Here is a 26,350-nt window from a genome sequence, read left to right on the forward strand (position 1 = left end):
TGGGACTGTCCTGCCTGGCTCCTGAGCTCCCGGCCGGGGAGCCTAGTCTCCGGCCCCTCCCTCACAATCCCCCCATCCCCTGCAGCCATGCCGACGCACGGGTCATGCTCTGGCCTGCCACTCCCGCTGGGCAGCGTGGGGAGCACAGCTGGCTCTGGCTGGGTGTCGCGGCTGCGAGCTCCTGCTGCTGGTAAGGGGGCAGGGAGGCTGGGTAAGGAAGTGGGGACAGAGGTTCTGGGGGGGCAGTCAGGGGATGGGGAACAGGGAGGGTTGGGAGTGGGAGTCCCGGGGGGGGGGGGCTGTCAGGGGGCAGGGATGTAGATAGGGGTCAGGAAGGCAGTCAGGGGACAGGGAGCGGGGGGGGGGTTGGATCCTGGGGGGGCAGTTATGGGTAGGGGATCCCGGGAGGGGGTGGCCAGGGGACAAGGAGCAGAGGGTGGTTGGGTAGGGGGTGAGAGTCCTGGGGGGGCTATCAGGGGGCAGGGGTGTGAATAGGGGTCAGGGCAGACAAGGGACAAGGAGCAGGGGGGGTTTGGATGGGTAAGGGATTCTGCGGGAGGCAGTCAGGGGGCGGGAAGTGGAAAGGGGCAGATGGGGGCGGGGGCCAGGCTGTTTGGGGAGGCACAGCCTTCCCTATCCAGCCCTCCATACAGTTGCGCAACCCCGATGTGGCCCTCGGGCCAAAAAGTTTGCCCACCCTTGTGCTAGACGCTTTTTATTCAAACATGGAATTTCTATCCACAGAGATTCTATTCACAGAGATTTGAAAAAAGAAAAAGAAAAAAGATTTTTGCTGTACTTGGCTCTAGACTTTTTTACCCACATATAGTGCCACCCGTCCACCAGCACAACCTACTCTGCATTCCTATATATTTTGTACTCTGGTGCTACCCGGTCCCATTGTCGTCATTACACCAAGTTTCCATTATGTCTGTTATAGCAACATCCTCTTCTATTGACAGGCATTCTAGCTCACTGATCTTAGTATTTAAACTCCTTGCATTTGTATATAAGCACTTATACATTTTGTCTTCACGTGTTATTTTTTAATGGAATTCTATTTCATTTGACTGTTTCTCACTAGTTCCTACCTGTACTTTCCCAATTTCTTACCTATCCTCTTTACTAGAATATAGATCATAGAATCTCAGGGTTGGAAGGGGCCTCAGGAGGTCATCTAGTCCAACCCCCTGCTCAAAGCAGGACCAAACCCAACTAAATCATCCCAGCCAGGGCTTTGTCAAGCCTGACCTTAAAAACCTCTAAGGAAGGAGATTCCACTACCTCCCTAGATAACCCATTCCAGTTCTTCACCACCCTACTAGTGAAAAAATTTTCCCTAATGTCCAACCTAAACCTCCCCCTCTGCAACTTGAGACCATTACTCCTTGTTCTGTCATCTTCTACCACTGAGAACAGTCTAGATCCATCCTCTTTGGAACCCCCTTTCAGGTAGTTGAAAGCAGCTATCAAATCCCCCCTCATTCTTCTCTTCTGCAGACTAAACAATCCCAGTTCCCTCAGCCTCTCCTCATAAGTCATGTGCTCCAGCCCCCTAATCATTTTTGTTGCCCTCCACTGGACTCTCTTCAATTTATCCACATCCTTCTTGTAGTGTGGGGCCCAAAACTGGACACAGTACTCCAAATGAGGCCTCACCAGTGCTGAATAGAGGGGAATGATCACGTCCCTCGATCTGCTGGAAATGCCCCTACTTATACAACCCAAAATGCCATTAGCCTTCTTGGCAACAAGGGCACACTGTTGACTCATATTCAGCTTTTCGTCCACCGTAACCCCTAGGTCCTTTTCTGCAGAACTGCTGCCCAGCCATTCGGTCCCTAGTCTATAGCAGTGCATGGGATTCTTCCGTCCTAAGTGCAGGACTCTGCACTTGTCCTTGTTGAACCTCATCATATTTCTTTTGGCCCAATCCTCTAATTTGTCTAGGTCCCTCTGTATCCTAGCCCTACCCTCCAGCGTATCAACCACTCCTCCCAGTTTAGTGTCATCTGCAAACTTGCTGAGGGTGCAGTCCACACCATCCTCCAGATTGTTAATGAAGATATTGAATAAAACCGGCCCCAGCACCGACCCTTGGGGCACTCCACTTGATACCGGCTGCCAATTAGACATGGAACCATTGATCACTACCCGTTGAGCCCGACCATCTAGCCAGTTTTCTATCCACCTTACCGTCCATTCATCCAGCCCAGACTTCTTTAACTTGCTGGCAAGATATCTCCCTCATCATTCCTAAGGTATGACTCTGCCCAAACTGTGTGCTCCTCTGCACCTGTTGGCTTTCTCTTAGCCCTTAGTTTAAAAAATCCTGTACTACCCTTTTTTTAATTTATATGCCAGCAGTCTAGTTCCATTTTGGTGTAGGTGGAGCCCATCCTTCCTGTATAGGCCACTCCTTCACAAAAGGTTCCCCAGTTTCTAATAAACCTAAACCCGTCCTTCCTACACCTTTGTCTAATCTGCACATTGAGACCTTGCAATTCTGCTTGTTTGCTTGGCCTGGCATGTGAAACTAGAAGCATTTCAGAGGATGCTACCATGGAGACCCTGGACTTTAATCTCTTACCTAACAGCCTACATTTGGCCTCTTTTCCCTATGTCTTTGGTACCTATATGTACCACAACCACCAACCCCATCCCAGCATATCTATAAGGCTATCTACGTGTCTCATGCGATCCACTACCATCACACCTGACAGGTAATTTCCCATGAGGTTCTCCCAGTCCTCACAAGTATGTGTATGTATATGTATGTGTGTGTATATATATATATATATATTATTTATTTATTTTTTACACAAACGGAATGAAAGTTGCTTTGTTATTTGAGTTATGAGTGTTCAAAGAGGCAAGGAATTAAGACTAAAATCTAGATTGATTTCTTTACATTCACATTAGTGGTTATAAATAAGGAATATGAGAACATACTTTTAGTGTCTACGCTGGTATTACAACAATAATCAGTTCTACAGCCTTTCCCTCCATGCATACTTCTTTCTTTCCCATAGGGAAGTGACTCTGACAGTATATACATTAGTTTTGCTAATAGAGAGTTCTTATATAGCAGTTTTCATCTTAAGCCACTGCACAGACACTAGGCTGCAAACAGCCCTGTGAGGCAGGAAGGTAACATTTATCACTGCCATTTCACAGAAGGGAAAATGGAGATAAGGAGAGGTATGGGCCACAGTCTTGGGAACACTTATGCACATTCTGAACTTTATTCATCTGAGCAGTTCCACTGTCTTCAACAGGAGTGCTTATGAGAGTAAGGGCATGTCTACACTACAATCTTACGTCGACCTGTGTTAGGTTGACTTACAGCCACCACAGTAATTACTGTGGTGGCTGATGTTCACACTACTTTCTGTCAGTGGTGCGCATCCTCACCAGGAGTGCTTCCATTGACTGGAGAGGGGCAGTGTGGAGGGCAGCAGCTCTCAGCTCTCCACACAGCTCCACACTGGAACCCCAGCTGCCCCCCAAGGCTTCTTGCCTCCATGCTCCCAGTCAGGAGTGGGGGGAAAGTCACCCAAGGCTTCTCACCTCTGGGAAGTAGATCGCACCCAGAATCCGGTCACCTGCCAGATTGCCAGTGGGGAGCTGGGATCCTGGAGGGCAGCAGGGCTCCCAGAGGGGAACAGGGAGCTCAGGTGGCAGCCCGGCTTGGAGCAGAGACCTGCCAGCAGCCCAGTAAGGGAGCCAGGAGCCAGCTTCCTTGTCAATTTCAAAGCTCCACTGTATGACAGCCAACAGCAGATATAAGGAATGCAGTGTCTACACAGATGCTATGTCGCCATAACTACACCATCATAAAGCCTACACCTTTAATGGAGGTGGAGTTGTGTCGGTGTAGTAGGGCACTTACATTGGCGGGAGCAGGGCTGTGGTGTGTACACTGACATAGTTAGGTTGACATACGCTCCCTTACGTCGACCTGTGTAGTGTAGACCAAGCCTAAAGTTAAGCATGTGAAGCACTGAAAACTTCAGCAACAGCCATTGCCCACCAGCATCACCCTCCTACCTAGACTAGCAGCTTCCTGGAGCTTGTGCTTTTTTCCTTTGCAGGAGCCTCTGGAGCTACCACTCACCTGGTTAACACTTTGGTGTGGGTGTGGATTACACCTAGGGCTTCCTTGAAGCTTCCATTCTGAATGAGACAGACCACTTTGCAGTGAAGGGCAGTCACATCATCCTTGTTGATCTGCAACACTTGGGGAAGCAAAGAGAGTTATCACAATCTCTAACTCCATTCCTACTTCCCATTAAAAACAGAGTCCGTCAAATTAAAATCCAGACAATGTCTCAGACCTTGTCTAGACTAGAAAGCTGACCTGCTTTAACAATCCCAGTGAGGTAGAAGTGGCCAAAAACCCCTGGAGTGGATGCAAGTAGAGTGGTATAAAAGTACTTATACTGGTATAGCTCATTCTGGTTTAGGGAACAAAGGCTATACCAGTATAAAATACCTTTATACTGGTAAAACCGCCTCCACAGTAGGGTTTATACCAGTATTACAGGTAAGAATAAATACATAAATTATACAATTAATTGCCAGTTATACTAATAGAATTTTTTTTAGCGTAGACCAAGCCCTGATGTCAGCTAAGTGTGAAAGTGTCCGAGGGCTAGATAGCACCAGGGTTACTGCACTCGCACGTCACTCTGCAGACCAGAGGTCAAAGCCTGACTAGCAGGTTCTCAAGAACTGGGCATCATCAATTCTGCAATCTCTACTCAGGAACAAAAGGGCAAGCGCACTGAGGAAAAAACAGAGCAAGTCCAGATCGACAAGAGGATTAATTTCAGGACTCAGAGATTTGCTACCGGGGAAAGATAGTAGGGAAAAATTTGGAACATAGTTTGTATTTTTGTCATACAACATTAATTGTTGACAGTTCGACTAGGGGGGGAAAAAAAACAGTTCCACTCCTTCCCCCCAAAACATGTGAAAGAGAAAAGTACATGCTCTTTCCCTATACCACCCTCGGTTTGGTATCTAAAGTGGTGTAGTCTAACAGTCATATGACAACACCCTTCAATCCTGATTGTCCAAACTCCAGTTAGCCATAGGTCAGCTGCTTCCAAACCTGCACACACAGACCAAGGCTCCTTCCACCAGACCGAAATCTCACAGGGCTGAAGCTCCCTGGGTGCCACTCAACAATCCCAAACTCTGATTTGACAAAGCTTATGGGAACGCCTACCGAACTTACAAGAATCCGAATTCTAATACATTTATGGAGACAGAACAAGGTGAATTTAACACTTAGAAAACGTCAGGCTCTTCGGGAATCTTATCTAGGCCACATAGCTAAACTTAACCAAACTACATCCTAAACACAATCAAACTACAGCCTCTGATGCAGGACTAGGGCTTAAATATGCATCCTTCATCTCTTGTTTCTCCTTCCATCAGTTTTCCCCCTTTTCCTCTCTCTTACCAAGGTTAGCCTGATTGCAAACCAGTGGATTTATGAAGCCACATCATACTTTAGCAATGGAACTGTTCACATAATATTACTACTCAATAAAATATAATCTGCAACTTGCTACTGTACTGTAGATGCTTTTCTTTATTATTTGTATTACTGTAGAGCCTATAACCCAGGGCCCCATTGTGCTGGGCACTGTAGAAACACAAGAGAGACAATCCCTGCCTGGAAGACCTTACAATCTAAGTGTAAGTTACGAACAAGTGGATAAATGAAAAGATGAGGGGAGCCCTAGGAAAGAATAGAACTAAACAAGTCAGCATGAAAAGCAGTGGTCACAGAAAACCAGCTGCCTGAGCACCAGCATTACCCTCATGGGACCTACATGACACTGGGTCCCTGATCGTAAAATCAGGTCCATGCAGGCAGGCTTCTAAGAACATGCAATGCCTAACTGAGACTGATGAAGTTCTGCCTACACAGACCGAATTGCAGAATCAGGATCCTGGGAGCCGAGGACTGTAGATGGAGAGGTTCTCAATACAGTAAGATGTGATGTAATGAATGTCACTTGAGATGGTTTTCAAACTGTGGGGGGCCTGGAGGAACATTTGGGTGGGTGGGTGGCGATGTCAGGCAGCTTGGGCTTCAGCCGGCTGTATTTTAAAGAATCCTTATTGAGGTTGCAGGAACAAAGCATCCCGATGTGTAGAAAGAATAGTATTATGGCAGGTGACCAGCTTGGCTTAACAGTGAAATCCTTGCTGATCTTAAACACAAAAAAGAAGCTTACAAGAAGTGGAAGATTGGACAAATGACCAGGGAGGAGTATAAAAATATTGCTCAGGCATGCAGGAGTGAAATCAGGAAGGCCAAATCACACTTGGAGTTGCAGCTAGCAAGAGATGTTAAGAGTAACAAGAAGGGTTTCTTCAGTTATGTTAGCAACAAGAAAGTCAAGGAAAGTGTGGGCCCCTTACTGAATGAGGGAGGCAACCTAGTGACAGAGGATGTGGAAAAACTAATGTACTCAATGATTTTTTTGCCTCTGTCTTCACGAACAAGGTCAGCTCCCAGACTACTACACTGGGCAGCACAGCGTGGGGAGGAGGTGAGCAGCCATTTGTGGAGAAAGAAGTGGTTTGGGACTATTTAGAAAAGCTGGATGAGCACTAATCCATGGGGCCGGATGCGCTGCATCTGAGGGTGCTAAAGGAGTTGGCGGATGTGATTGCAGAGACATTAGCCATTATCTTTGAAAACTCATGGCCATCAGGGAGGTCCTGGATGACTGGAAAAAGGCTAATGTAGTGCCCATCTTTAAAAAAGGGAAGGAGGAGGATCCGGGGAACTACAGGCCAGTCAGTCTCACCTCAGTCCCTCGAAAAATCATGGAGCAGGTCCTCAAGGAATCAATTCTGAAGCACTTAGAGGAAAGTGATCAGGAACAGTCAGCATGGATTCACCAAGGGCAAGTCATATCTGACTAACCTAATTGCCTTCTATGAGGAGATAACTGGGTCTGTGGATGAGGGGAAAGCAGTGGATGTGTTATTCCCTAACTTTAGCAAAGCTTTTGATGCAGTCTCCGACAGTATTCTTGCCAGCAAGTTAAAGAAGTATGGGCTGGATGAATGGACTATAAGGTGGATAGAAAGCTGGCTAGATCTTCGGGCTCAACGGGTAGTGATCAACGGCTCGATGTCTAGATGGCAGTCGGTATCAAGCGGAGTGCCCCAAGGGTCAGTCCTGGGGCCGGTTTTGTTCAACATCTTCATTAATGATCTGGAGGATGGCGTGGACTGCACCCTTAGCAAGTTTGCAGATGACACTAAACTGGGAGGAGTGGTTGATACGCTGGAGGGTAGGTATGGGATACAGAGGGACCTAGACAAATCAGAGGATTGGGCCAAAAGAAATATAATGAGGTTCAACAAGGACAAGTGCAGAGTCCTGCACTTAGGACGGAAGAATCCCATTCACTGTTACAGACTAGGGACCGAGTGGCTAGGCAGCAGTTCTGCAGAAAAGGACCTAGGGGTTACGGTGGACGAGAAGCTGGACAGGAGTCAACAGTGTGCCCTTGTTGCCAAGAAGGGTAACGGCATTTGGGGCTGTATAAGTAGGGGCACTGCCAGCAGATCGAGGGATGTGATCATTCCCCTCTATTCGACACTGGTGAGGCCTCATCTGGAGTACTGTGTCCAGTTTTGGGCCCCACACTACAAGAAGGATGTGGAAAAATTGGAAAGAGTCCAACGGAGGGCAACAAAAATGATTAGGGGGCTGGAGCACATGATGTATGAGGAGAGGCTGAGGGAACTGGGATTGTTTAGTCTGCAGAAGAGAAGAATGAGGGGAGATTTGTTAGCTGCTTTCAACTACCTGAAAGGGGGTTCCAAAGAGGATGGATCTAGACTGTTCTCAGTGGTGGCAGATGACAGAACAAGGAGTAATGGTCTCAAGTTGCAGAGGGGGAGGTTTAGGTTGGATATTAGGAAAAACTTTTTCACTAGGAGGGTGGTGAAGCACTGGAATGGGTTACCTAGGGAGGTGGTGGAATCTCCTTCCTTAGAGGTTTTTAAGGTCAGGCTTGACAAAGCCCTGGCTGGGATGATTTAGCTGGGGATTGGTCCTGCTTTGAGCAGGGGGTTGGACTAGATGACCTCCTGAGGTCCCTTCCAACCCTGATATTCTGTGATTCTATAACTGGGAGAGGGAGTGCCACCTCCACCTCACCCTTTTTTGTCAAGGATGGCGGGGGGGGGGGCGCACACCTGAAAATTTTAACTCAAAGAGGGGCTCAGCTCAAAAAGTTTGAAAACTGCTGAGCTAGACTATACTATCTAGCACAGAGCCACATCTTAGGAGACTTCCCTGCTAATGGTGCTACATGCTTATATAGCTGGAATTTTGTAAAAGTTATTGGGCAAACGGGCTCTCTTATTCTTTGTTCAGTCATGTCAAACCTCAGGCTGGAGGGTCCCAAGCACCAGGCATGGAGGGTAACAGGCTCTCCCTGCCTTTGTTATGGTTGTGCTGCCTTTTAAGAAGCAGAGGCCTGGGAACGCAGCCGGGTGCTCACGGCCAGTTGTTGGCAATCAGAGGGGTGCGCAGGGATCTTTAGGGGGAGGGGAGTAAATCAGCCGCGCTAGATATGCAGCCTGTTCTGAAACCAGGCAACTCACAGGCCCCAGCCAAGTCAGCACGAACTGCCATGTCGTGAGGAACTCCGCAGTGTTTCAGCGAGGCTCCAGCCGTGGTCTGACGCTGCCCGCCAGTAGCTGGTAAGTGAGGTGAAACGGGGGGGGGGGGGGGGGGGGGGGGGGGGGGGGGGGGGGGGGGGGGGGGGGGGGGGGTCCACCAGAGCCCGGGGCCTGCTGCAAGGGGCGCAGAGGGCCGAGGCCGAGCGCCGCCGCTGCGGGCCATCTCGCCAAGCCGGGTAGCCGCTCCGCGGGCACTGCCCTCCCTCCCTCCCGAGACAGCCGGAGCCCGGCGAGCTCGTCACACGTAGGCATATGGGGCACCTGCCTGCCCAGCGGGCGGCACCGGGCCGGGGGCCGGCAGCGCTGCCCATCCCCGCGCGCGGGGCAGGTCCCGGCCCCCCACAACCGGTATCAGCCGGGCGCTGCACGGGGGGGGGGGGCCGCGGCCCCCCCCCCACGCGCCGCCCTGCGCGCGGCTCGGCTCGGACCGGCCCACCCAGGCTGGCGGAGGCGCGCGGACCGGCCCATCCCACCCGCGCGGGGAGGGGGGGGAGAGCTGCGCGCGCGCGGGACTCACGCTTATTGACGGACTTGAGCGCGCGGCCGAAGTCTCCGTTCTGGCCGCTCCGATTCACCTCGCTCCACAGCGCGGCCGCCGTCCCCGCGCCGCCCGCCGCCGCCGCCATCTTGTGAACGGGGAGAGACGGGGGGCGGCTCGTCACCTTTCCCCCGGAAGCTGACGCGTGCCCGCAGGGAGGCGGGACCGGGGCTATACACGCGCGGTGCGGGGGCGGGGCTGGCTCGAGCCCCACCTCAGGCCCAGGGAGCGCGCCCCCCTCCGGCCTACCCCGCCGCTGCAACCAGCGCGCGCTCGCCCACTGGCGTCGCGGCTTCGCGGGAAGCGCCCGGCAGCGCTCGTGTCCCAGGCTCATGGCCTGCGCTCTGTTACCAACCCGGCCTGCGTTGGCTCCCGCGGGGCAGGACTCGTTTAGGCACCGTCTGGCCCAGGAACTTTAAAAGGTTCAGAACAAGACTTGCATCAAGGGAGAGCTACAGGCATCTGACCGGTGCTGGACAGCAGCGTTTGTTACCTCTAGGGCCTAGTAACACAATAGTTTCCAGCGTCTTATGGCTAGAGCCAGCTTTGTGAGCTGGGGTAGGGTAGTGGGCCTCCAGCCCGTCTTTGCTTCAAACAAGGCACTTAGGGAAAGTTTAGATCCGGATCAGAAGTTTTCGTTCTGCCCTGTTTCTAATGGGTTGAATGAAACTACAGAGCAGGTGCTGAATCCCTCCTGAACTTTCAGGAACACTGGAATTTGATTCCATCTTGACTCCTGCTGAAAGCTCCATCCCCTCTCTAATTTGTCATTATGGCTGTCTGCTTTAGTCTTTCTGTAGCATTGTTTATAAGAAGTGCCTTTCTCAGCTATTCTCTGTATGCATTGGCCCCTTCTGACTGTAAAATCTATAACTCGAGAGAAAATATTGTAAAAATCTAAGATGCATTTGATTTCAACGTTTGCACTGCATCACTTTTTAGTTAGAATAGCTACTCTTGTGGCAATATTTCTCTCAAAAATTGGCAAAAATTTCATTTATATCTATTAAGCACACCTGCAAAATTGATTAAAAGGAGACAACTTTTCAGAAAGTACTGTATCAATGTTGAGAGATGAAAAATACTTACAAAACCATAAGCTAGATATTGTTAGCTGCATTTTACAGAGCGGGAAATTGAGGCAGGGAGACTTATACAATCACAAAGCCAACCTCTAAATCTCTCTCTTTTCCTACTGAAAAGCAGATAGTACCTGCTTCTTGGCTCTGTATGCATTGCTTGAAATTGTAGCATGGTCCAGTGGATAGGTTAGTGGACTGGGAAGCAGAAGACCTGGGAGCTAATCCTAACTCTGCCATTGACTTGCTACTTGGGCACAACATTTCACCTCACTGGGCCTCTGTTTCCCGTTCTACTCTTTGTCTGATTTGTCTTTCAGTTGTAAGCTCTTCAGGGTAGGGACTCTTACTATATATTTGTACAGTATCTAGCCTAATGAGACCTTAGGCACTAAGGTAATATAAATAAGAATATGAACATAGACAGAACCAGGATCGGAACTCAGTAGGTCCCTACCCTGTGTTCAGATCATCCTTGTCCCTGAAATGGAAAGTTAATATCCTATAGATTTTGGCTTATAAATGAGTCTACGCCAAAATTTGATGGTTTTAAACTCTATGGAATCATTTAATTGAATATCTAATACAGTGTCGTTTTGTTTACCTGGAGCATCTGCAGACATGGAGTCTCTCAGCTCCCTGTGGCCATGGTTTGCCGCTCCCATTGGCTGGGAATGGCAAACCGCAGCCACTGGCAACTGAGGGGCTCCATGCCTGCAGATGCTTCAAGTAAACAAAACGTCCCACCAGCGACTTACTTTGGCTTAGGCCAAAGGGTTTGCCAACCCATTTATTGATGTCAATACTGCAGCCTTTTAAAGTTGCAAAGGCTTTGTTTAGTGGACTAGATTAGCTTGAAAGGAATACTAAAAGAGCAGTGCTGCAGAACTGCATGACATTTGACCCATGCATTTCACAAAATTCACAAGCCAATCAGAAAAATACAATGAATGATAGTACTATAGCACTGGTGCCAGTTCACTACTGTGTAATGTGATCTCTTCGTGCATTTCTACCAATGGACCTCATAAGTCTCAAGCAAATATGAAAATATAACATGCAGAATTGATGGAATCGATAATAAAATTGAAATAGCTGTTATCTCCACAGACTTGCCAATCTACAGGGCTGCTTTGAAATAAACAGAATAATAATCATTTGACTGTGATAAAGCAGGTGACATTCCTATATAAAGTCCTACAAAATCTAGAACTACAATAATATTCATACTAGTATTTAAAATGAACAGAGAAATCAAAAGGTCTGCTTATCATGCAGCGTTCTAACTTAAAGTTGTTGAATAAGCAGAAGCAAACAATAATTGCACCGGTGCTCATGAATTCTGTATCAATGAGAAGAAAGTAAGAGAATGGCGAGAAAATAAACCACTAAAAGACATGCCAAGAAGCAAGAAAAAATGTCCAATGAGATACGCTTAATTTCCTGAGCTAGAGAAAGATCTCAATTGGGTTGTTGAATGTCGACAAAATGGGTACATTATCACTAGAACTGAAATTCATCTGCGTGCTCTGCAAATGTCAAAAGACGACAAATGCAAGTCAGTAAAGCCATCAATGTTTGTCGCATCAGCGGATTGGTGTACTCGTTTCATGAACCATCATGGTCTCTGTCTTTGTCAGCGAACAAAGATAGCACAAAAGCTGCCGAGAGAGCTGGAAGAAAAAAAAAAATCAAATCTTTCCCAAAGGTTTATTATAAAATATCAAAAGGAATATGCATTTGAACTGTCACAAATAGGAAATATGGATGAAACACCAATGACATTCGATCTTCCAAGCAACAGAACAGTAACCGGTGTTGGTGAAAAAAGTTTTAATTAAAACCACTGGTCATGAAAAAATCCGTTTTACAGTGGTTTTATTGTGTTTGGCAAATGGATCAAAGCTCCCTCCTGTTATTTTTAAAAGAAAAACCTTGCCTAAAAACATGAAATCTCCTGCTGGTGTCATTGTACGTGCACACGAAAAGGGATGGATGGATGAAAGTGGGATTATTGAATGTCTGGGAAAAGTGTGGAGTAAGAAATCTGCTATGCTCGTTTGGGACATGAAAAATCTTTGTTCACTGACGAAGACAGGGACCATGATGGTTCATGAAACGAGTACACCAACCCACTGATGCAACAAACTGATGGCTTTACTGACTTGCATTTGTTGTCTTTCGACATTTGCAGAGCATACAGACGAATTCCAATTCTAGTGACAATGTACCCATTTTGTCGACATTCAACAACCCAATTATAAAAATGTGGCCAAAAATATGAAAAACTACTTTGGCTGTAACACCTGGAGGCTTAACTTCAGTTCTACAACCGCTTGATGTCTGGAAGAACAAACCCTTTAAAGACAGGCTACGCAAAATGTGGTATGAACGGACGTGCTCAGGCATGGCGAAGTTGACAAAAGGCGGGAATCTTATGAAGCCCGAAATCAATCTGGTTGCCCAGTAGGTCAAGGATGCATGGGTGTCCATTCCCTCGGAAATGACAGAAAAAATCATTTAGGAAATGCTGTATCAGCAATTCACTCGATGAATCAGAAGATGTCATATTTGATGATGACACAACAGAGGCTGATGATGAGAAGGAATCTGAGTTTGACGACGACACTGCCGACATCTACGATGACAATGCAGGTACAGCTGTGACTGAAACAGAGTTTAATGAACTGGTTGGTGAATCAGAGACTGATTCAGACTTTGAAGGACTTTTTAAAGTCTCATATTGTTCTGAAGTTACTTGTTTTAAATATCCATTTACTAATTTTAAATATTGACTAATTTTGAAGGTGAATACATATTTGTTCAGTAGTTATAACAGGTTTTTCATTAGATTACATTAAGATAATTCTAGCAAAACTTGAGAGTGTTTCTTGTGATGCCAGCTTTTAAAATATAGCAGGGGTCAGAAAACTTTGGCTCCCGTCTCATTAGGGTAAGCCGCTGGCAGGTTGGGACATTTTGTTTACTTGGAGCATCTGCAGGCACGGAGCTCTCAGCTCCCAGTGTCCGCGGTTTGCCATTCCCAGCCAATGGAAGCTGAGGGGCTCTGTGCCTGTGAATGTTCCAGGTAAACAAAACATCCATGCCCACTAGCGGCTTACCCTAATGGGCCAGGAGCCAAAGTTTGCCAATCCCTGAAATACAGGGTTGGCTTATGAAAGGGCCAGACAGTTTTTGCCATTTTTACCTAACCATCTTGGGGGGTCATCTTGTAAATGAATGGGCTAATGAACGAGTATATGGGGTATATTCTAAAAAATTCTAATAACTTTTGACAATCTTCCCCCTGCAGCTTTCCACCAACCACATGACAATTTCCTCTCTCCTTTGTCTGTTCTTGATTTTTCACCTGTGCCATAAATTTCCTCAGCAAACTTCTGCAGGATTTTACACATTTGGGATCATCTTGAGGCAGCTCTTATTCCAGCTTCCCACATCTTAGACTCAGATTTTAAGGCCTGAAGGGACTATTATGATTATTTAGTCTGACCTCCTGCATATCACAGGCCACAAAACCTCATTCACCCATTCCTGTAATAGGCTTATAATCTCTGGCTGAGTTATTAAAGTCCTCAAATCTTGATTTAAAACTTAAGGTAACAGAGAATCCACCATTTACTCTAGTTCAAACAAGCAAGTGACCCATGCCGTACACTGCAGAGGAAGGAAGAAAAACCCAGGGTCTCTGCCAACCTGACCTGGAAGAAATTCCTTCCCAATCCCAGATATAGCAGTCTGTTAGACCCTGAGCATGTGGGCAAGACCCATCAGCCAGATACCTGGGAAAAAATTCTCTGGTAACTCAGAGCTTTTCCCTTCTCGTGTCCCATCTCTGGCCTTTGAAGAGATTTGCTAATAACAGTCACACATGGGCCACATGCCATCATAGGCAACATCATAACAACATAACAAGCTCAGTCTTGAAACGGTTTCAAATTAGGTTTTTGCTCCCACTGCTCCTTTTGGAATGTTTTCCAGAATGTCACTCCGACAAGAATAGGCAAACTACACAATGACCATGACATACAGTTTGCTGTTGTTACAGGACTTGATTTTAACAATATCTTTGGCACAAACAGCCTTTCTTTGTTAAACTTGCAGCTCAGCAGCAATGCCTGGGTACAAGATTATTATCCATGAACACTAAAATCATAACAGTACAGGTACATGTAACACTTCCATAGTAAATTGGTAGATAATGTTGCCACTGACTTATTTTTTAAACAGACAGACAATATGGGAGAGACTATATTTAGAGGTTTTAGACTTGCTCAATCATTTGTTGTACACAGTAGACAAATTTGAGGGAACTATATGCTAAACATTGTTACTATAACTAAAAAGTATAGAAAAGCTATACTAATTGAAGGAGTAACTTGCAATAGGCTGATTCAGAAGCTTGATTTTATGCTGACATTGTTAACACTTCACTTTCTTTCCAATCTCTGGTATGTAAACCCACTGTACCACTATTTTTGTATAAACATCTCAGTGGTTTCTTGAGGCAAGGTGATTGCATGAAGTACAAGTCTGTACTCTCCATCCTTTTGCAAATGCAACCTAAAATCAATTTTTTATTTTTTTTTTTTACAATAGGCAGCTGTCAAATATAAAGGGAAGAGTAACAATCTTTATGTATGCAGTAATGTTAAATCCCTCTTGGTACAGAATCACTTACCTGTAAGGGGTTATCGGTTCAATTAACCTAGTTGGCACCTGACCAGAAGGACCAATGCGGAAAGAAGATACTTTCAAATGGGGGTGGGTGGGGAGGAAGGCTTTGTTTGTGCTCTTTTGTGTGTGTTCTCTCTTGAGACAGAGAGGGACCAGGCAGGAAAAAAACCTCTCCTAAAACCCTACCTGAAATAAGCATCTAAGATTACCAAAAAAGTAAATAAAGCAAGGAAATGTATTAGATTATATTTTGTTTTAGCTTGTGAATTTTCCCTATGCTAAGAGGGAGGTTTATTCCTGTTTTTTGTAACTTTAAAGTTTTGCCTAAAGGGCAAATCCTCTGTTCTAAATCCTATTACCCTGTAAAATTACCTTCCATCCTGATAATACAGAGGTGCTGCATTTACTTTTTCTTTATAATAAAATTCTGCTTTTAAGAACCTGATTGGTTTTTAGTGCCCTAAAAACCCAAGGGTTTGGTCTGTGCTCACCTTGGTTACCTATTTGGTTGGTACAGTATTCTCAAGCCTCCCCAGGAAAGGAGGTGAAGGGGCTTTGGGAGATATTTTGGGGGAAAACAAATCTGAATCTTTGTCTAACTCACTTTGTGGTGACAGCAATACCGTCCAAGGACAAGGAAGAATTTGTGCCTTGCGGAAGTTTTTAAACTAAGCTGGTAGAAATAAGCTTAGGGGGGGGTCTTTCATGCGGGTCCCCACATCTGTACCCCAGAGTTGAGTGGGGAGAGAACCCTGACAGCAGCCTTATTCTTTAAGCTACCCGTTCACAATGACTTTTCGGCCTTTTCCACTCAGAAGATGCACGTTCAGAGTTCATGAGCATTTAAGTTTTTAGTCAAGAGTTACTTATCCTAGTCAAATTCCATTTGCCATTGTGCTAATTAATCTCCACTGCTATGTTTAGACCTAATCTGTAATCCTTATTTGCTAATAGTCTAAACTCAGTTGCCTCCAATAAACAAACTACGTTAACGCTTCTCGCACTACTGGTCCCAAGAGATCTCATTTACCCCAGAAAAACAGCTCTTTGTTGTTACTGTCATAAGTTCTTCCCTCACCTGTTACAGGACTCTGACTCACTGGTTTTCCTCACTTATGAGTGATGGTTAGAAAATTAAAGTTTCAACCATCAGAAGCCATCTATTATAATTTTCCTCAGATTTCACACATTAAAAATACACTTTTTTTGCTTTCAGAAACTGGTTTGACCCCATAAAGTTATACGTTTTTCCCCTTAGAAAAAAAGAAAGGGCTTATCCACAATTTCTATTGATTTCTTTGTTAGAAACAGGCCCTATGTGTTATCAACTTCTCAATTTTCAGAAGTTTGCTGATGGATGTATTTCACACCACACTTTATAAATCAGTATTCTTACACCTTGTGTGTACTGAGGCAATAAATGTAGCAGAAACGCAACATATCAAAGTTTTGATTGACAACATATTACTGTGGAATATTTAAGTTTAAATTGTGCTAACTTAGTTGTAACCAGTGGATTTGCCCAAAAAGAATACTGTATGGTTTAGCATACTGTTTTATATAATTTAAGAATTTCAGAAGTCCCCATATTGTGATATCTATTGGCAATGTAAGTCTGGAGGCATATACAATTAAGTTAGAGAGGTAGTATCTGATATTACACATCTTACAAATGAAATTCAAGAAAATGGAAAAATAGACTTGGAAAAGTGTCTAAACATTTTAAATATTATCTTTTATGGCTTTTTTGGAGTTCGTTGGGACATCATTATATACTGATGAATATATAATGTTAAACCTCTATGATAAGCCTTGGATTAATGAAGAACTGGCTCACAGAACTGCCTCAAGTAATTATTGAAAACAAGCACATTTTTCCAACAGCAAGGACAACCCTATGAAAACAAGTTGTGGAAAGCAATCCATGTTTTAAACATGTCAGATCATTAACATAACAGTAAATTTAAATTAAATACCCAGAACTCAAGCTGATATTTAAAATGTTTATTGTTTCATCATTAAAAGTTCTCTATAGAAGGATGGCAATGCTATTTCAGTGCATATTATATGGAAAAATCATACCTCTCAAGTGTCTAGCCTAGAAACCAGAGACAGCACTATGTCTAATTAGTGTGCAAGGTCAAGAACACAATGCTGTCAATGCAATGAACAGAAAAATACACAGCTATTAAATATAAAAAATTCTGTGACCAAGTGGAAGAGTAGCAGGGTATTACATTGACAACTAGGAAAGCAATGTGGGCATGGGAAAAACAGAACTCATTTCTTGGGCAATTGACTGGGTCAGGTCATAAAAAAATTCAAGAATCTGGGAGGAGTTGTCAAAGTCACAAGTGCTACCTTTTGTGTGAAGGCAAGTACTATCATTAGCCACTGGTTTAGAAGATTTTCAAAAGCATGTAAGGTATTTAGGTGAACAGGTCCCACTGAAAGTCAATGAGACATGCTTCTAACTCACTTAGGCACTTTTGAAAATGTCCACCTTACTCAGATTCTTCTGTTGCACGTCTTTACAGGTGGCTGAAACGCTATCTGCTAAAGATTCACTATCTGCACACCTAGACTTTATTCTTCAGTTCCTTTACAGCTATGGGGAATATTGCTCAAAGCTCTTACCCACAACATTGTGTGGCCTTAATAGACTGACAGGTAGCTCTACACACTAGACTAAATATCTTGAACATACAATATCACATATGTAACTTGATGATCACATGATAATCAGACTTGAAATAGTTTTATAGTTCGTTTACGTCCGTGTAAATAAAAGAATCCCCTTTCAAACAAGATAAGCCAAGATCCACTTACCAGTGCTTCAGTATAAAAAAGCACAGAGTAATTAAGACCTAAGTAATCAATTTTTATCATACCTGCACAGTTAGCTTTCTAATCTTCATTTTTAAAAAAAAAAGTTGACTAAAAATAGATTTTAGAAGTATTTTTGGTCAGCTTTATTGATGCATCTAATATAATCAAGCCTGGCTAATCTGCATTAATCTACTGTGTATCACAACTAACGTCTAATAAATAGGATTTGCATCAATTAAAGACAGACAATTGAGAGGTATGCAGAAAACTTAAATATTGTAAATTATGGGTGACATAGCCTTATGGAACAAGAACTACAATTATTACAGATAACATTACTGTTAAATAATGCATGAACTGAAAGACTGACAAAGTTACTAGGAAATCATTTCAGTCAAACACTTGCAAAAAAGTTGTGCTTTGACTGTACTGTATATTAATATAGCAATCAATTTTCTTACGCAAGTTAAATACCTATGATTTAAGTGTTAGTCTACATTTGAAAAGCCATTTTACTCAATATATACTATGTATAAAATAAATTAAAAAAGGGAAGCGGGAAAAATATTTTGTATACGCTGCAAACATACATCAGTAGTTCCATAAATGAACATTTTACCTCCCCTTTGGTAAAGTGTGAAAAGTTGACATAAGAACAAAAACATACAATACTTATAAATACAAACATTTCAACACTGATATTTTTGAAAATGGAATTAAATGTCAGTTTTCTTTTCTCACCAATGCAATTTAAATATTGCATTTTATAGCATCAATAAACTTAGATATAAGAGATTTGTATGTCACACCCACAGAAGAGTTGAGAACAAAAAATGGGAAGTACTCCTTTAAGGGTGTTAAAAACATAGGAATCAGATCCCAGAAAATAATTACCTGCTTATTGGCAGAATAGCTGCCCCATCCCCAAGCTAGTGGCATCAACACTTCAGTTGTAGTGAAGTATGAGCAGAACAGTCTACAACTGGTACTCTCATCCAGTACACATACCCCCCACCAAAACACACTGACAATCCACATATTTGCTTATTGACAATGTTGCATTTTGGCAGCACAACTGCTTACTTTGTCTCCTTTGTACATCATATTTTAGTCACCATGCTCAAAAGAAAAAAAAAGATAAAATGTATCTTTAAAACCTCTCTCAAGGAAACTATTTAAAAATTCTTGTTCTAGCATTTATATGTAGCATAAATACAAAAACAGAATGGAACCAACAGTTACAATTTTTAATGAAGTGAGATACTAAACATATTTAAATAAAAAGAAGTGAAAACAAAGTGTCTTTCCAAACAACAGAAACCTTGAAATCCATCAACAAGTCAGTGAATATAGTACACTTAACAATAAACAAGGTGAAAAGGAGTACCTAAAATACACCAAAGGCTTGCTATGCTATTTCTCCTTATTGCCCATTCTCTCATTTGTATGGATGGCCACTGAATGATGAGATGTCTACGATAGTTCTGTACGAAACTCCTTTCACCACTGCTGCCAGCTGAAGTCGTCATTGCTGCCAAAGACCAAGAAAAATCCTAGGATAGTAGCAAAGATGACAGTATTCCCTGTGAGGACGAGTGCACATGCTCCCCACAAAATCTGTGGACAAGGGAAATTTAGTTACATATGCAGAGAACTAGACAGCAGAAGCAACCAAATGAGACAAAAAGAATAGAGTGCAAAGTTACTGAATGTGGTCTGAAGTGTAACAATTCACTGATGCAAGGACAAGTTGGTCCAGAACCCAAGCAGCTTCCCCTCATTGCTAGAGTTCAGGTACAGCTGTTTTTTACCACCATATCATCTAGACCTGCTCCAAGCAGGGTTAGATAACACAATAATAAACATGTCTGCTCTCAGTCTACCCTGGTGCTCCTTTGGTTGCTGGCCCCAGTGCTAGACTTGCCTAAACGTAGAATTATAGATGCAGCCCTCTAGAAAAGTTATTTTCAAAAACCATCTAAAAGGAATTAAATGCTCAGAATCCATTAAAAGTCAATAGAAGTTGGGCACCTGACTCCCTCAGGCACTTTTGAAAGCCACGCTCTAGTGGGAAGTTTCCCTCTAGGAAAGAACTTTAAAAAAAAAATCTTTATTTTCTGATTTTCTCAATGGAATTAATGCACACTAAATATTCTTTTAAAAGGTGTAAGTGAAAGAATACAAAGCAGTACAGAGTGGTTTGAGGGACTGAAGAGAATTATACATTGATTAGAATGAGGTCCACTCATTTTTTCATAATTCTCTGACATCCTATATTTTTATTTATTGAGCCTAACAAAAAGAAGAAAGAGAAATAGCTGACCACTAAGGAACTGTCCTTTCTAACTATTACAGAAATGGTTTCCACATTATTTGGAACATTTCTAGCTTTGTTTCTGTGGGTAAGATTTTATATTGCTGTTATGTTTTCCTTCTTGAATGTTTGCACTGTTATATACATTTTCATCTACTCAGATACACTTTAAACATCTTAGTTTAAAAGTTGTATCAAAATGTATCAGCAAAACGTTAAGCTCAGAGAAAGTATTACACAACATAGAATCATTTAGCAAAGAACATGTTCCCATATGGAAATATTACTAACCAGTTGTGCTCTGGCAAATACTATAGGTAGTCCAAATGCTGAGACAACAATGCCTGTTGTAAGAAATATTGCTAGTTCCTTGCAAGCATTACTTGTAGCATCTGTTTCATCTACTAATCTTCTTGCTATGCAGTATGGAATAGGAGAAAGGATGTAAAAAAACAGAACAAACAGTGGCCAGTATTGGCTGGGGAAAAGAAAAAAAAGAAGAGTTAATATTCCCATTTCTTCAAAGTAACTAGTTTATTGTCGCTTTTCCTGAGATACACCCCTAAGAGCATACTTTTATCCCCCCATCCAGGAAACAGGAACGATTAAGAAGCCCCTACACCACAGCAATTGCTGTACAAAGCATATTAAGAACTACAGTTTCTTGCCCCACTGCAAAGTTATAGCCCCCTTTTTAATCTGTTTCCTCTTCAGGCAAAACTTTAAAAATGAGGCATTCCAACATGAACTGACAGACATATTGGCTCCAGTTCTTTTATGTGGGAATTCCATACCTAAGGTGTGGCCACCGATGAAAATATTCTGGCAGTAGCCCCGGATGTTCAAGCCCAGGGCTGTTTCAGCTGACCTCAATGACAGTGGAGGAAAACAGGTTGAGAGGGAGTTCTCATCCATGTTTTTCTGGGAGCCTCATTGCATCATTTAAGAGAACCAGATATGATCCACTCCACTCTGAATATTTTAGAAACCAAGCCAAGCTTTACAGGATTTAAAGGCTGACCATAAAAAATTATCTGTGGAAGGAGACAATTGTTCTCCACAGACATTTAAAAAAAAAAAGGCAAAAAAAGCATAGCAATGGAATTAATGCCTCCATAATATTTTTAAGAACTTGGAAAATTAATACTTTGGCAGATATTTTAAGTTTAGAGTTCACTCAATAAGAAGGGGTCACACAAATTATATTTAGCACTACACCTGACATTCAACACACAGAAAGCAGGAAAAAGGATACTATAGACCAAAATACAGATCCATGAGGACAACTTATCCCACAACAGCAGCGTAGGATGTCATCCTATCTAGCAAGAGGTGTGTAGTATAATTTTTTCATTTTACCATCAGTTGGAAGGGCAGGACAATTTATCAAACAGACCTGGTATACGGAAGAAACTAGAAGGGCCTGCCTTTTGGCTAGATGGTCTACAAGCTTGTCTATCAGTGAATCTAGAGAGACAAGGTAGGTGAGGTATCATCTTTTATTGGACCAACTTCTGTTGCTGAGAGAGACCAAGAAATTGGTCCAATAAAAGATATTATTTTGCCCTCATCATCTCTTGAATATTCTGGGACCAACTCAGCTACAACACTGCACGTATCAGTGAATGTCAACTATCCAATAGAGTTTGTTGGACAAAGTGGCAATCACACTGGCAATACATTTCATTACCCATTACAATACATGCAAGTCCTTGTCAATCGCAAGTACACAGAGATTATAGGATAAAAGGAGTATTTGAGAAACATTTTTCTGATGCTTTCCTTAATGGTTTGTATTTAAGACTATGCTATAAATATTAGTTGATTTCCCTTTTCTGACCAGATAGCTGAAAACTAGTTCACAGGCGACCTTTTTTGTTTTTTCCCCAACATTTTCAGTCCATAATCAAAAAATTGCCTATAGGAACAGGCCAGTGTGCAGCAAAAGGAATTTCACTACACTGGCTCTGGAGGACAGACTATTCAGGAGTGAAAGGGCCATGAGGTCAAAGTGTATTAAAACGGTATACATTACCTATTGTACTGTGGAAGCGCACACCCAAGCATTAGGAACATTAGTCCAATTGCTCCCCCAAAGGACAGACTAATCAAAGCTGTAAGGAAAACACAAATCAAGAACAGAATGGTCAGTTTGTTGGACCACATGGAACACAATCTGAAAGCATTAACTATTTTTTTGGCTATTGGCAAAGCTGAACAATATCTACACAAGTCGAGAGTGTCGTTGCAATAACAGCCTCCTCTTGCTGCATTAACAGACTTTCAAAGTTAAGGTGGAGGCGGTAATATCTTTTATTGGACCAAATTCTGTTGGGGAGAGAGACAAGCTTTCGAGCTTACACAGAGTATCCTATAATATCCAACAGGTTTCAGAGTAGCAGCCATGTTAGTCTGTATCTGCAAAAAGAACAGGAGTTCTTGTGGCACCTTAGAGACCAACACATTTATTTGAGCATAAGCTTTCGTGGGCTACAGCCCACTTCATCAGATGCATAGAATGAAACATATAGTACATGTACATTGGCCAAACCGGACAGTCTCTACACAAAAGAATAAATGGACACAAATCTGACATCAGGAATTGTAACATTCAAAAGCCAGTAGAAAACCACTTCAGCCTCTCTGGTCACTCAGTAATAGACTTAAAGGTGGCAATTTTGCAACAGAAAAGCTTCAAAAACAGACTCCAACGAGAAACTGCTGAACTAGAATTAATTTGCAAACTAGATACCATTAACTTGGGCTTGAATAGAGACTAGGAGTGACTGGGTCATTACACAAATTGAATCTATTTCCCCATGTTAAGTATCCTCACTGCTTCTTGTCAAGCTGTCTTAAATGGGCCATCTTGATTATCACTATAAAAACAATTTCTCCTACTGATAATAGCTCATCTTAATTAATTAGCCTCTTAGAGTTGGTACGGCAACTTCTACCTTTTCATGTTCTCTGTATGTATATATATCTTCTTACTGTATGTTCCATTCTATGCATCTGATGAAGTGGGCTGCAGCCCACAAAAGCTTGTGCTCAAATAAATTTGTTAGTCTCTAAGGTGCTACAAGTCCTCCTGTTCTTTTTATAATATCCAAGTCAATTTTACATTTACAAACACTTAAAACAGATCAATGGATGCTGTTGCAGTAGATTGGGGTGAGCTGATCTCATTCCTCACCCCTCCCCAGCATTTGCTTGACAGAATATGCTGTAATTAAGGTTGCAAAACAGATTCAATAATAATCCTGCTTTTCACTTGCTCAAAAACTCCTTGGGGCTCGACAGAAGATTAATGTTTTTTGCACGTTTGGAGGAAATCTATTCAACTACTTGAATTGTGAGACACTAAAAATGTCACACTAATAATGCAAATAGGCTGAACTTTGAAATGAGACACAAATCATGCTTATTGAATGGAATATCCCATAATCAAACTTGCAAAAAAATACAACCAGACATATTTCTAAAGGACTTATATTCGCTTAGCACAATAACATTTTAGCAAAGAAGCCCAGCCTCCTTTGGATAAACTCACTGCCTTATGCGTATTCATTGTTTAGTATCATAGGTCAGATACTGATAATTGTTCACAAGGCTATGTTCTGAAACCTTTTCTCGTAGGTGATTTTTTTTTAAATGTTATTCTGAAGTTATATCTGACTAAATGAGTGTCAAGTCACATGCAACATATACCTCAATTTTATTTCACACTCTCAGATGTCCAAGTTTATATAAAAAATAAAGTATGGTAATTGCATCCACTAGAAATCAGTATTTTTAAAATCAGAAAATAGAAGGAATAGTCCCACTGACTGATGTGAAAGTGTAATTGTTTTAAATCTTCATTTATCATCCTATCAAATGATGTCCTCTTAAAACTGCTCGGTTATTTACCAATGAAAATTTAACTTGATATACAGCCAAATTAAATTTTACAGCTACTATGCTTTTCAGAATTAAATCTTTTGAAGTGCTACCATTTGTGTATTAAGTAGGATTCATTCAAATCTACTGAAACTCAAGTTCCCAGATTTTTTCCACTGATTCCAAGCCATCAGAGCATTTTATTTCTTGTTTGTTTCATATTTAATTTAAAGAGATGTTTATTGGTATTAAAGGTTCTGTACATTTGTATATAATACTAAACAAAAATGTAACTTTGGTTACATGAACATTTATATTAAGCTTTAAAACAAAGTCTATGTTAGATGAAGTTTTGAATGTAATTTAAAATGAGGCTCTACATGTTTTCACCTGTTAATACTTAAAGAACAAAGATGATGCAAGTGGGACCATCGTATCCACCTTGGGACTTTCTGAAGCACAAGAAAGGTTATAAGTCCCTAACTGTAACCTCGTGGGGTTACTTCACTTATTAATCCTATTGTGAAGAAAATGTGATTTAACTTTGGCAGTATAATTAAGCTAGCAATGAGAATGAATAGAGGTTTGTCATGAAGCCGTGTAGTATATACACACCAATGTCCCAGTATAGATTCAGACAATAAAACAGAAGTGAACAGAGTTTTTGGAACTGTAAATTTTCTTTCAAATTTTTCAAAATCGATTATTCAGTTTGTGTACGGCATCCAAAGCCCAATGGAGCTAACAAAAACTCTGACCTCAGAGGACTCTGAATCAGGCCCTATATTAAGTTGACAGCATTTTATCCATAGTACATTGTACTGTTTACCCCATACACAGTTTCAGTCAGTTTCCTCTATTTATGTGGGTTATTTTAAAAGAAAATATAATTATACAGCAAAAATCAGCAAGAGATCTCAGAAGCAGAGCTAGTACCTGAGGCTACTTCTAGCTCATTTAAAATGTTAAACAAAGGAATTATTAATAGAGGAATATTTTAGATTTCATTTTAAACCTGTTCCCCATTAAGATACGGTGCTTTTGGTTCCATGTGTTCGTTTTTATCCAGAAACATTTTCAGGCAAATGACAGATTTTCAAGAAGCTGAAGGCTTACCAATTCTTAACTAGCCTGCTGGCTTTATTGTAACTCTTTCTTTAAATAACATCCTGAGATCAGAATTATTTAACTTCACAGAAACATAGGGTATTCCCAAGAGATTTCAGAAAGCTTTTGTTCCTTTGTATGGATCAGTCCATTTAAAGTTAGGATTTGATTTATGAAAAATGTTACTGGAGATTTGGAAGTTGTATAGATACGATACAAATGAAGATTAGAGTAAAGCTAGGATTTGATGAGTCAGCTTGCCAATAGCCAGACGATGACTTTCACTGGAGGACCGAGGAAAAGCAAAAGTAATATTTATTGCAGAATTTACTCTTTGTGGGTGTTTAAAATTTGACCTCCTGCCCTTCTGTCTGCAAAGGCGCCCGCAGGAACGTGCGCCAAGGCTAAACCAATCCAGCGCTGCACGCTAAGGCTTTGTTTTCACGTGGAGGCAGCTACCTCGCTGTCAAACCCCACGGGTGGGGCTTGCCTCCACCAGCTGCATCAAACTAACGCCGGCGGCGGCGGGCTGCCCTGGATCAGCCACGCGGAGGATGAGACCTCTCGGGCCTCCCCACAGCCAGCGAGCGCCGGGACCCGCTCGGCGCCGCGCTCCGTCTCTGGGGGCGGCAAGGCAGCTCTGACAGCCGTGTCCGTGCACCCCGCGGCCCAGCCACTGCTCCCTGCCGGGGAGCGGGACCCGACCCGCACCAGGGCGTGAAGGCTCCGCCCCGCCTCGGGCCGGGACCTTGGGTCTCAGGGGCGCCCGTCCGCCTCCGCTCCCCGGCCCCTGCCGACGCCGACAACCGCTCCGGCCCCCGCACCTTTGATCCCGGCCATAGCGTCGCCGCCGTCCCCCGCACCGCACAGCCGGCCGCCGACAGCGAGAAGGCCCGACCCAACCCCCGGAAGTGCGTGGGGGGCGGGACCAGGCAACACTTCCGGTGAGAACTGCGCAGCCGCCAAGGCAGGAGCGCGCTCCTCCGTCATGTGACTCGGGCACCGTGAAGCCCTGCGCTGGGGGGTGTCGGGGAAGGGAGGTGGCTGCTTAAAGGGCCAGTACTGCAGCGGGGAATCCTTAAAGGGCCAGAGACAGCATATTACTCAGCCTCCCCAGACCAGCAAGATGAAGCCAGGGCCGCCCAGATTCAGGATTTCAGGGGGCCTGGGGCAAAGCAA

The 26,350-nt window shown here is 43.2% G+C and overlaps 2 protein-coding genes across 3 annotated transcripts in view; both read right to left on the bottom strand.

Moving 5' to 3' along the window:
- The window catches only part of SRP72 (signal recognition particle 72), a 46,477-nt gene extending 33,625 nt beyond the window's left edge, over positions 1-12,852 (bottom strand). The window contains exons 1-2 of one of the 2 annotated variants that reach the window (XM_045018740.1): positions 12,651-12,852; positions 4,118-4,238 (exon numbers count right to left, since the gene is read on the bottom strand). In XM_045018740.1, coding sequence (XP_044874675.1) covers positions 4,118-4,238; positions 12,651-12,837 — 308 coding nt within the window. In that variant the 5' untranslated portion in view covers positions 12,838-12,852. Of the gene's footprint in view, positions 1-4,117; positions 4,239-9,244; positions 9,407-12,650 lie in introns of those variants that run through there. The other variant, XM_045018741.1, reaches the window with a different exon arrangement.
- Positions 12,853-17,028: 4,176 nt separating this feature from the next.
- LEPROTL1 (leptin receptor overlapping transcript like 1) lies at positions 17,029-26,129 on the bottom strand. The gene is made up of 4 exons (XM_045019695.1): positions 25,996-26,129; positions 22,218-22,296; positions 20,474-20,660; positions 17,029-19,485 (listed from the first exon to the last, which is right to left on the bottom strand). Exons 1-4 carry the CDS (start codon positions 26,009-26,011, stop codon positions 19,369-19,371), a joined length of 399 nt encoding a protein of 132 aa, XP_044875630.1. The 5' UTR covers positions 26,012-26,129; the 3' UTR covers positions 17,029-19,368.
- Between the last annotated feature and the right edge of the window lie 221 nt (positions 26,130-26,350).

This window comes from Mauremys mutica, chromosome 5 (assembly GCF_020497125.1).
Source record: "Mauremys mutica isolate MM-2020 ecotype Southern chromosome 5, ASM2049712v1, whole genome shotgun sequence".
Taxonomy (NCBI): Eukaryota; Metazoa; Chordata; order Testudines; family Geoemydidae; genus Mauremys; species Mauremys mutica.

Excerpts from the sequence above, each read along its gene's own strand:
- LEPROTL1 (XM_045019695.1), bottom strand. Across the intron at positions 20,661-22,217 it reads GCGCTTCCACAGTACAATAG|CCAATACTGGCCACTGTTTG; the intron begins GTAATGTATACC and ends TCTTTTCCCCAG. Across the intron at positions 19,486-20,473 it reads TATTTGCCAGAGCACAACTG|ATTTTGTGGGGAGCATGTGC; the intron begins GTTAGTAATATT and ends CCTTGTCCACAG.